Raw genomic sequence first — 12229 nt, forward strand, 5'->3', positions numbered from 1 at the left:
AGAACTGCAAACACGCGAAACAGGCTTGGGGGATTGCCAAGAAAGCTCAAACCGAGTCGATTTGGCTAAGGCAAGAGAGCATCGACCACCTAGAGCGTATTGAGAGGGTTGTAATAGCCCTAAGAGTGCGGATGGATGCTCTCCACATGCAGAACCACGGAACCGACCAGGGTGCCAACTTCAACGATGGCCGAATGGGGAACCCAAGCGAGTCCATTCTCGGGGAGCCACCGCAAGACTTCATGCGAAACATGGGTAAGAAACCTCAGTTCGAAGTCCCTTCTTTTGCTAGTGAAAATGTGCATGAGTGGTATGTTACGGGCCCAACTTGGAAGGACACCCCAGGATCCACACACCACCTCACAACCCTTGAGAGAAAAGTTCAGCTTGTTTATGGGGCCCAAAAAAGTGATCTGGCATCCGAGGTGGCTTCTCCTCATGTGGAAAAGTCAAAAAACACTTGTCCCCTTTCTATTCAATCAAGCAAGGAGGATATGGGTCTCACAAGGTGGATACATGTCAAGCAAAAAGAGCTCCCTATAAGATGAGAAATGTTCCTTATTCAAGGAGACACTTGGCACATGGGGAAGGAAGGAAGAAAGGAGATGGAGTCACAAGGTCAACCAAGTGGGGGCCAAATGAGGTTTCCCTTATAAAGAAGAAGGCAAGAAGAGAAAAAGAAAAAGGGGACCATCCTCCCCCACCACCACATTACAAACAAGTGGGGCAATGCCCCTCTCCTCTACTTTCCTATTTTGGTTATAGGTCCATCTTGGACTTATTTCTATTATAGCTTGAAGTTATTAGTTTAGAAACTAACCTAGGCCAAACACTATATAATGTGGCCTAGGTAGCCTTTGGTTGGGCATGCATGAATTTAAGAATTTGGTTCTCTCTATTCCCTCTCTCAAATGTTTTTCTCTTTTCTCTCCCTTATCTCTCTCTCTCTGCTCTCTCTCCCCCTTACCTCTCTGGTATCTCTCTAATCCACGTGAGGACTAGACCCTCAAGGGTTGGTCGTTCATTGCCGTTGGAAGGCCCAAAGCTTTCCCGGTATCCCGACCGTGCGATCTTGCTTCCCGCTAATCCCATCATCATTGTTGCATTGCAGATCGTGTATCGGAGTTGCAGAACATGGGAGACATCATCCAAACGTGTTACAGACCTCCAAGGTACCCCTAGGATCCTTTCATATCCTTAGATTAACCTCCGTCTAATTCCTAGAACCCGAAACCGTTCTATACCCAGAACCCAATTAGCCTGATTTACCTAAACTGAGTTTCACTGACCCAGCCTTCTCCTTTGATCAACACTATTACCAGACCCTTCCACATGTCCTTAGGCCTCCCTAAGCATTTTAGTTTTATCCTAAGTAGTCAAAAGCGACAATCAGGCATCTAGTCTAGTCAAGTAAGTATAGGTGTGCGCTATGTGACTAGTCTAGTTAAGTGAGTCTAGGTATGTTGGACAACTAAGGGTATAGATTTCACCAACCAAAAGAAGATCGGTTGGTGATGTTAAAAATATATGTAATTCATATATATATATATATATATATATATATATATATATATATATATATATATATATATATTTATATATATATATATATTTATATATATATATATATATTTATATATATATATATATAAAATACCTGATAGGGGTATTTCTGTCATTTCACAAGTACCCGATAGGGGTACTTGTTTTTCTTATTTTATTTTTCTCTTTAATTTTTGTAAAATATATTTTTTTGTTTTTTGTTTTTTTGCTCACACTAAAGGGGCCCCACCATGTAGTCGATGGGGCCCCCAACGGTCACATTTGTGACCGTTGGGGGCTCCCAACGACTACATGGGGAGCCCCCTAAGTGGCTCTCCTTTTAAGGCCTCTTGGCCCTCTCCCTCTCCTTCTCTTGTGTATAAATAGGGGTGAACCCCTCTTGTATTTTTCACTCTTGAGAGCTCTCTCCCTTTCAATAAGAGGCATTTATATTTTTATGTTGTGTTGTCTCTTGTGGGTTTGGGTATTATCCCTTCTTTGTTTGTTCATTAGTAAATGTTGTAAGTGCTTAGTGCACTCTTTGCTTTTCCGCATATTTCATTACATGGCATCAGAGCCTTGTGTATGCTCTTCTTTTTAATATAGCTTGTGGTGTAGCTATATTTGTTTTTTGTTTCTCTCTCCTTGGTATTCTCTTGTGAGTGGTTATTATGGAAGGAGAACAAAAGATTGATCTCTCCTTCAAGCTCAATGGTTCCAACTACATGATGTGGGCCGTCGCCATGGAAAACAACCTCAAAGGGAAAAAGCTTTGGGGATATGTTATGGGCACCATTCCGGAACCTCAACTCCAACTAACTAAGATGGAAGGCGATCAAGAAAAAGCTCTTGAAGGAGATACCCGCATAAAGGCCATTGAGGATCACCAATCTAAAATAGAAGATTGGGAGAGTAAGCATGCCAAGATTCTTGCTTGGTTCATGAATAATGTGGAGCTCAAGATTTGCGCCAACATTGCCAAATTTAGGATGGCAAATGAAGCATGGTTCTTCATGAAAGGTATGTTTACACAAAAAGACCTTGCTCGTCAATTCTTTCTTCAAGAAAAAATCCGGACTATCAAGCAAGGAGAAATGAGTGTTAGGGACTACTTTAGCACTCTTGGCCCTCTATGGGATGAGCTATCCTTACTAGAACCAAAATGGGTTTCTAGTATAGATGTGGAATTAAGGAGAGAACAAATGGAAAAAGAACACTTTTTCCAATTTTTACATGGGCTTAGGCCCGAATATGAACAAGTTAGATCCTCCCTCCTACATAGATCAAAGCCTCTTCCCTTGGAAGATGCCATAGCCGAAATATGCCAAGAAGAAACCCGTCTTGGCATGATTAAAGGAGGAAATGATGTCTTGGCCGTATCAAAACCCGGCAACCATATGAAAACCTACAAACCTCCACATTTTGGAAGGCAAAATAACTATAATGGCAACTATAGAAAAGTCATTTGCCATCATTGTCAAGAACCGGGTCATATAAGACCTAATTGCCCTAAGTTGAATGAAGCACCAAAAAATAAGGTTGCTTCCGTTGAAGAAGCTACTCAAAAGAAAGAGGAAGCAATCAAAGGAACGGACTCTTTTTCTCTTGCTCAACTATCGGAGGCACTACAAACTCTACTCAAGATTCCATCAACTTCGGGTGCCGCCGTAGCTTCCTCCTCTCCTCCAGGTATGTCGTCTTGGATCCTTGACTCTGGAGCTTCCTTTCATATGACCCCCCTTGAAAATGAGCTTTCCGATTTATGTAATAACTTTAAAAACTCCTATGTTTCAACTGCCGATGGTACATCTTTACAAGTTAAAAGTTTTGGAACCTTAAATTTTTCAAAAGACTTCTTTGTGCCAAACGTGAGAGTTGTACCTCAACTTAATTTAAATCTCCTCTCTGTTGCTCAAATATGCGATCATGGATGTAAAATCTCCTTCTCAACTAAGGATTGCTCTATACAGGATCTCCGGTCCGGGAAGCTGATTGGGCAAGGCCATAGAAGGGGAGATCTCTATTACATGAGCAACTTGAAACTCCCCATTAACTCTTATTGTAACCATGTCCAAGATAAAAATATTGATATTTGGCATCAAAGACTTGGACATCCAAGTTTCTCAAAAATGTACTCCTTTCCATTTGGAAAGAAATTTTGTAATGAGAAACATTTTGTTTGCAAGAATTGTATTTTTGGCAAAATGAAATCTACTCCTTTTCCAAACCGAACTTTTGTATCCAAAAGACCTTTTGAGTTAGTCCATTCGGATGTTTGGGGTCCTTCCCCAGTCATGTCTAAAGGAGGGTACTCCTATTATGTCACTTTCATCGATGACTACACTAGGTATGTATGGATCTACTTTCTCAATTTAAAATCCGAAGTCTTTGAGTTTTTTAAAAAAATTCATATGATAGTTAAAAATCAATTTTCAAGTAATATCTCTACTCTTAGATCCGATTCGGGTGGAGAATATTTATCAAATGAATTTCAAAACTATTTAGAAGTAAATGGGATTTGTCATCAAAGATCGTGTCCTAGGACTCAAAGCATAGACATATCATGGAAACTACTAGGACACTCCTTATTTCCAAAGAAATTCCAAAGAATTTTTGGGCCGAAGCGGCCTTAACCTCAACTTATTTAATAAATAGAATGATATCTTCATCCTTACAAAATACATCTCCATACGAAAAACTATTTGAAAGAACACCTGACTTCAATAGATTAAGAGTTTTTTGATGTAAATGTTTTGTCCTTACTCATAAACGGGACAAATTATCTCCTAAAGCTATTGAATGCGTTTTCTTGGGTTATGGAGAAAATCAAAAGGGTTTTAGATGTTTTGACTTGAAAAATAACAAACTCTATGTATCCAAAGATGTAACATTTTTGGAAAATGAAAATGGTTTTGTGAAAACCAAAGATATTGACGAAAGTGAATATACTTTTTTATTTGATCTTCTATCTCAAGAAGATGAGACTCCTCAAGAAGAGGAAATCTCTAATGAGTCTTTGAATGACCTAGAGGAAATTCCTCTTGATAATGCTATAGATGAGAATAATAGACCAATCCAAACATATGTTAGGCGTGGTCAACAAACTCAGATAAGTGCCTTAGAAAAATACTCTCAAGGATCCGACATTGAAGAAACATCTTTAAGGAGATCCAGTCGGATCTCCAATCCTCCAAATAGGTTTGTTTCATATGAGTCCCTAACTCCTAGATATAGAGCATGTCTAATTGCGTTGCATTCATTTCATGAACCTTCACACTATAATGAGGCCAAAAATATTCCCCAATGGGTTGAAGCCATGACCTTAGAGCTTAGTGCCCTTGAAAAAGCAAAAACTTGGGAAATAACTTCGTTACCCTCTGGAAAGAAATCAATAGGATGTAGATGGGTCTTCAAAATTAAAACCAAGAGTGATGGTTCATTAGAACGTTATAAAGCACGATTAGTAGCTAAAGGATATGCTCAGGAATATGGTATAGATTACGAAGAAACCTTCGCACCTGTTGCTAGAATGACTAGTGTTAGGACTCTTATTGCTATTGCGTCTGTAAAGAAATGGCCTATTTATCAACTTGATGTTAAGAATGCATTTCTAAATGGCGAATTAAATGAAGAAGTTTATATGGATCCCCCACCGGGAGTATGTATTGGTAAAAATAAAACTCTTAAACTTAAAAAGGCATTGTATGGTTTAAAACAAGCTCCAAAGGCTTGGTTGGCATGATAGATTTAGTAATGTAATGACAAGTTTAAATTTTCGCTCATGTTATACTGACACTGCTTTGTTTGTGAAAAGTGCAGGGTCTTCTGTAGTTATTTTACTACTTTATGTTGATGATATGATCATCACAGGAAGTGATGAGCAAGGCATTAATGATATTAAAAAGGTTTTGAAAGAAAATTTTGATATGTCTGACCTTGGTTTCTTAAGATATTTTTTAGGAATTGAAGTGGCGTACTCTCCTCGAGGGTACATTCTCTCTCAGATGAAACTGGCTGCTGACATCTGTTCCAAATCGGGTATCTCCGATGACAAGAAGATAGAAACCCCAGAAGTCATCAATGCAAAATTAAGGTTGGAAGATGGAACACCTCTCGAGGATCCTACTCCCTACCGGCAACTTGTTGGGTCTCTAACCTACCTATCCATCACACGGCCAGACATTGCTCATGCCGTCCACTCTGTCAGTCAGTTTCAACATGCACCTACAACCGTGCACATGAGTGCAGTCTTAAGGATTGTCAGATATATCAAAAATATCATAACTAAGGGAGTTTTTCTTTCTTCTGCCTCGTCACTTGATTTAATTGCTTATACTGATGCAGATTGGGGAGGAAATCCCAATGACCGTGTCTCAACTACCGGTTTTTGTGTTTTCTTAGGTGACTCTATGATTTCGTGGAGATGCAAGAAGCAACACAAAGTATCATTGTCCTCGACGGAAGCAGAATATCGTGCTATGGCCACTACAACCATGGAACTAGTGTGGCTAAGAAGCCTCCTCAGTGATATGGGCATTGTCATCTCTACTCCTTCGAAGATGTGTTGTGACAACAAAAGCGCAATCTATATTGCAAGCAATCACACCTTCCATGAGCGTACTAAGCATATTGAGATGGACTGCCATTACGTTCGGGATGAATACCTAAGAGGAACTATAGCACTACCTTACGTCACATCAGAGTACCAGTTGGCGGACTTCTTCACTAAGGCTCTTGCGGCTCCTCGGTTTTTGTTTCTCCTTAACAAGCTTTCGGTTATATCCCCGTAAAGCTTGAGGGAGGGTGTTAAAAATATATGTAATTCATATATATATATATATATATATATATATATATATATATATATATATATATATATATATATATATATTTATATATATATATATAAAATACCCGATAGGGGTATTTCTGTCATTTCACAAGTACCCGATAGGGGTACTTGTTTTTCTTATTTTATTTTTCTCTTTAATTTTTGTAAAATATATTTTTTGTTTTTTGTTTTTTTGCTCACACTAAAGGGGCCCCACCATGTAGTCGATGGGGCCCCCAACGGTCACATTTGTGACCGTTGGGGGCTCCCAACGACTACATGGGGAGCCCCCTAAGTGGCTCTCCTTTTAAGGCCTCTTGGCCCTCTCCCTCTCCTTCTCTTGTGTATAAATAGGGGTGAACCCCTCTTGTATTTTTCACTCTTGAGAGCTCTCTCTCTTTCAATAAGAGGCATTTATATTTTTATGTTGTGTTGTCTCTTGTGGGTTTGGGTATTATCCCTTCTTTGTTTGTTCATTAGTAAATGTTGTAAGTGCTTAGTGCACTCTTTGCTTTTCCGCATATTTCATTACAGGTGATCAAGTACAAGAAGGGCCAACAAGGTGGAAGATTTTTGGACCCCCAGCCGCAACTGCTCTTTCTACCAATTTGACAAAGGGGACTTGACGGCAAAGTACTCGGAGGGACATTGAAAGGTGCCCGAGAGAAGATGGCAGATGGCTACAGCTGGCTAGATGGCTGACCCTACAAAGATGACAGAGTGTGTTGTGCAAAGAAAGGTGTCTCGCGGTCCGCATCCATTCCTAAAAGCAGAGTTGGTTTTTGTTTGGTGTTAATAAAGGCTTACCTGGAAAGGCACTCTTATTTGCCCAAGATGGAAGCAACTGGTGAGGGTTATGCTCTATGCAGCATGGTGAATCTTGAGTGGTTGAGCTCTACCTCTTCCTGGCACCCATCGATGAGAGGGAACCAAAAGAAAGCTCGGGCCAATGCCATCATTTTAGTTGTTTATGTATAGATGCATTTGATGTTCCAAACTTCCATTAGCAGTAGTCAAAAGTGCTAGCCGATGCCTACGCGGCAGACGTCTAAACGCCCTAGGCAAGACCAGTCGTTCTAATCATAACCCCTCAAAAAACTGCAGAATTTACAATAATATATATTTGTATAAGTCAATAGAATCTATACATGCATACACACATACATGTATATATAAAGCCTATAATACATGTATCTGAAGAAAAAAATAGAGAACACATATTTATATATCTGAAGAAAAAGAGTAGATATACATCTAAAAAGTACAGTATATATATGATAAAAATAATAAGTTTGGCCTAGGCAGGGACTAATCGACGCATAGGCGTGGACTAGTCGGCGCATAGGCAGACTAGGCGAGGGACTAGTCAGTGCCTAGGCGGCCTAAGAAAGGACTAGTTGTACTAGTTAGGAGCCTTTAAATCCAGGGCACCTAAGTGCCAGGGACTAGGCGTTCACTCGACACATAGGGTGACTAGGCACCTAGTCGTTGGTTTCGACTACATAGGATTTTAGTGATTTTATATATATATAGATCATAGTCACATGTATCATTAAAGGCAATTTCTCAGCGAGGGTCCTTGGAGAGATTTTCAAAAGTTGATAAATCTCTGAAATATCTCAGGAAAATCTTGATAGTTTTAAAAATTGAAAAAATAAATAAATAGCAATAAAAGAGCTAAGAAAATAATAATTTTTCATTATTTTTCTTTCAAAAATATAAAGAAACATGTTTTAAAGGTTTCAAAATATAAAAGAAACAAAAAAATAGGAAATGCAAACTTAAAATTAAAAAAATCTCAAAAAAATATCACGATATTATAGCGATAATATTGCGATATTTTGTTTTTGACGATATTTTGAAAATATCACGATATTTTCAATATATCGGTGACAGTGTAGATAATTGTTACTTTCTTTGTTTTTCCCCTTTATAACCTTTTTAAATTTTTAAAATTATTTGCATTTTTTTAAATCTTTTGGTATCTTATATTGTGATATGATATGATACAATCTGATACACCCATGTCTTAGACCCTTTTAATATGTCTTTTACTATGCTTTTTAGAACATTGGTTCAGTAGATTAGTAATTTATCTACTTAACTTTTTGTGGCATGATTCATTGGGAAGGCAGGTAGCTTGCACTTGTAAAACATTGCAAAAGAACTCCTAACAGACAACTAAGGTTCTTGTTGTAAAGAAGGCTGCCACTTCCAACAAGGATCTCTCCAAATAGTCATAAAAATTACTGAAAAGGGACTCAGATTGGTCTCCCTAATCAAAGATAAATCATATTCTTGGTTACCCAGGATGATGAGTATACGACAACTAGCTGGATTATAAGATCCAACAGAGAAAATTTGGTTACTTCTAAAGTTCAATCAAATGGTGCCCATTCATAATGGCCATAGTTTAGAATTTGAAGGTAGATAAAGTCATCATTCAGAGTGGCACTTATACCTTTATTCAGTAATCCTATATTTCTCATGATCTATTTTCATTCATATTTTAAAGAAAGGCTATTTTCCAGAAATTGCCAGTTTCCGGCTGGTGTTTATACATGACACTAACAATACCACCACAAGGCATGATTTTCAGGCTTCCTGAAACATTAACAGAGAAGTTTTGCCATTACTAAACATGTCTTTAGAAACAGTTATACGGGAATGATGATGTTTAAGAATCTCATAAAAGGTAAATAACGGAACTTAAGAAATGCTGCAATACTTGTCCATCTAAAGCAATGTTTCTCAGCCATAGTAGAATGTACATAAATGCACATCAAGCTGTAAAAAACTTTAAAGAACAACAGCCATCATGTTACGTAAGGCTTCCATCTACCAACGAGTAAATAAACGGAAAAAGTACAAAAACCAGCTTTTCTCCTGGGAATAAAATAATACCTGCGACGAACTTGCACCACTTGCCTGCAACATAAACGCGCTCATTGCGGCTCGGACCTCCAAAAGCCTTACTTTTTGCACGAAAATCCCTCACAAACCCCAATACTAATCAAACCCGACGCAAGAAACCCTAATCGCAGCTCAAAATCGATGAGAATTACCGTCTTCCATGTTTCTCCATGAATCCCGTTCGCGATGAGGCAAACAATACAACCAACTAAAATCAAACCCCAAAAACCCCTTTTTCACACGAACCAAAGATCTTCCCAAGAACCCTAGTTTTCCCGCACTCGAATTGAACGCTAACAATATAGAAATCGCAACACTCCGACACCAAAGCGCCCTCACAAGAAAAAAAAACAAAACAACAACAACAACAAATAGAATTCGCCGTTCTCAGCTGTTGTGAAAGGCCAAGACCACAGAAACACCAAAGAATCATGAAGAAGAAAGAGGGAAAGAAGCGTGAATCGACAACAAAGACTCACCGCTACTATCGGAAGGGCCGTAGTCCATTGCTGTCGCCTTCGTCTAGCTCCTCTGCCGCATGAAAACCCTAGAAATCAATCCAAACGCCTTGAGACGAGCTTCTCGGAGATCGAGAACGCCTTGAACTCTCATTTGCTCCTTCCAATCAAAGGAATTTCACGGCGCGGGGCGAAGAGAGAGGTCCTCGAAATGTGAAACGCGGTAGCGGGGGAGAAGCGAATGACGGGATATTGGATGCGCTTTAGGGCAGCGAAAGAGATTTGAGAGGTGGAATGGAAAAGCAAAATCAAGGAGAAAAAGAGAGAGAGATCGGGCACGGGCGCGAAGGAGAATAGCGAGGTGGGAAGACGACGGACGCGAAGGGCGTTTTATAGACATGGGGGTGGGGGCCCCAAGTGGCTAAAATTTCGTTTTGACTTCCGAGAGGGCGCCGGCAGACCTTTGGCGATCCGACCCTTCAGAGAAGCCTCCCCTTCCCTTCGGCACCTAACAGTAGGGATGCACGGTTAAGCTTGGCCCAAAGCTCGTGCGTGCTTTAAATAAATCAAACTTGTATATGGAATGACTAAACGAGCTGGGCTTGATAAGGCTCGATAATATGTTTGCAAAAAATGTATTGAGTTTGAATCCCGCTTTTAAATATTTTTTATGTACGTTAATTTAGAATATTTTTAGTATGTATATGTTTTTTTCTATCACAATAAACAAAATGCATGATCTGGCAGGTGGGTCACTTGTGAAAAGTTGAGTCACTCTCAAAAAAATTTGCAAGATACAACTTTTTTGGAATGCCATTCAAATTCGGCTCTAGCTCGGCTCGGCTCGAGCTCGAGACTGAAGAATGTTATTCAAGCTCGGCTCCAAGCTTGGACAGAGGCATTTTGAACCCAGTCAAGTTCGGACAGCCCAAGCTCCACTCAAACTGGGCTTGTGTGCATCCTTACCTAACAGTACACATACATGACACCCTGCCTTGCAAGCCTACTACTTTCTAAGTCAGAATTCATATTGGAGCCTCTTTAACGCCCTTTTCTCACACACAAAAGGTACCCATCTGACGCAAGCCTAGCTTCCTGGTACCCTTTTTCAGGTTTCTTATTTGGGAATTCGGACCACCATATCGGATCTTGTACTATGCTTTTACTCTCTCTCCATCATGGACGCGTGTTTTTCAGTGAAAATAGGTTGGTACCCTGGTTGAGTTGAGTACAGTCCCCCCCAACTAATCTCTCTCTCTTGGAGATCCTAATTGGCACGTGTTATTATTCAGCACTGGATCAAGTATGTTGTTGCGGGTTTGGCTAGGTTTTATAGCCTTGGATCCATTTTGACCATGTAGAGGATGCCATTTTTTTAGGTTTTTTATTGATATATGTAGATTTCGGCAAGTTGAAACTTTGGCACTCCATGAGGGTAGTGATTAAACAAGTGATGGAAAAGGTTTATACTTTATAATGTGTTACAACTATTGACCATGGTGACAAAAGTTTCTAAGTAGCAATTTATTCACCATGAAAATTTTTGGGACATTTTTTTAATTTTCATTTTTTCTAATTTTTTAGAAATCTTGACAAAGCTAATCAATCTAAAAATTAAAATATGATAAATGATGAATATAAATCCAGATATGTGAAAATAAAATAAGCATTTATCCAGAGATTTAGAAATCATGATATCTTTATTTAAATGAACAATATCATTTTATTATAATTTTTAACATCTACCAAGATATCATGTTTTTGCAAGAGTTAAAAAAATATCACAAATCGTAGGCCTCCACTGATAAAAACACTAAGATCACTATGCCTCCGGCAGTACTCCCAAGCTCCCAGCTTCAGCCTTTTTGCAAAGAATCACTCAACGCGTATTGAACTCATGACATCCTTCAACTTGAACGCTTTAATTAGTGATTGAATTTTGACTAGCATGTAGATCAGCGTTTTTTACTTTGCCTCATGCGTGTATGGATACCAATGAAAATCCAAATTTTGATAGATTTTTCATCTTGCAAATTTAGGAGAAGTTAACAACCAAGGAGGGTGTGCTTTGTTACCAATAAAAATCTAGGATTTGCATTTTAAAACCCATGCGAGAGAAATAAATTATGGATGTAAAAAAGTTTGAAACGGCCAAAGAATTTACCCCTAGTTCTCTACCAAGCATCAAATAGATGTACTTTTTAACTCATAACAACAGTGACTTGGTAGGAAAATCTCAAGAAGTCAAACCCAAGAATAGTTCAAAGCAAGGTCAAGGATAATTAAAAGCAAACATGTGACCTTTTTCCAAACTCAAATCCTTGTAAAGGTCCAAAACTTTATTTGTATTGACATACATTTATTTTTTTGAAAAATGATCATATTGTCCTTGTAAAATGGTGTGATTTTCGAAAATGTCTCATAATTGACCAAAATTCTCTCTATGTCCAAAAATGTCTTATTCTTGATACTTTTTAGAACATTT

At 38.7% G+C, this 12229-nt stretch overlaps 1 protein-coding gene across 2 annotated transcripts in view; it reads right to left on the minus strand.

Moving 5' to 3' along the window:
- Positions 1-10245, minus strand: part of LOC149827923 (protein EMSY-LIKE 3-like) — a 47638-nt gene extending 37393 nt beyond the window's left edge. Inside the window, exon 1 of one of the 2 annotated variants that reach the window (XM_090019732.1) lies at positions 9766-10245. In XM_090019732.1, the coding sequence (XP_089875858.1) occupies positions 9766-9793 (28 nt within the window). In that variant the 5' untranslated portion in view covers positions 9794-10245. The remainder of the gene's footprint in view (positions 1-9765) is intronic. The other variant, XM_090019731.1, reaches the window with a different exon arrangement.
- Between the last annotated feature and the right edge of the window lie 1984 nt (positions 10246-12229).

This window comes from Nuphar pumila, chromosome 10 (assembly GCF_984573655.1).
Source record: "Nuphar pumila chromosome 10, dmNupPumi1.hap1.1, whole genome shotgun sequence".
Taxonomy (NCBI): Eukaryota; Viridiplantae; Streptophyta; class Magnoliopsida; order Nymphaeales; family Nymphaeaceae; genus Nuphar; species Nuphar pumila.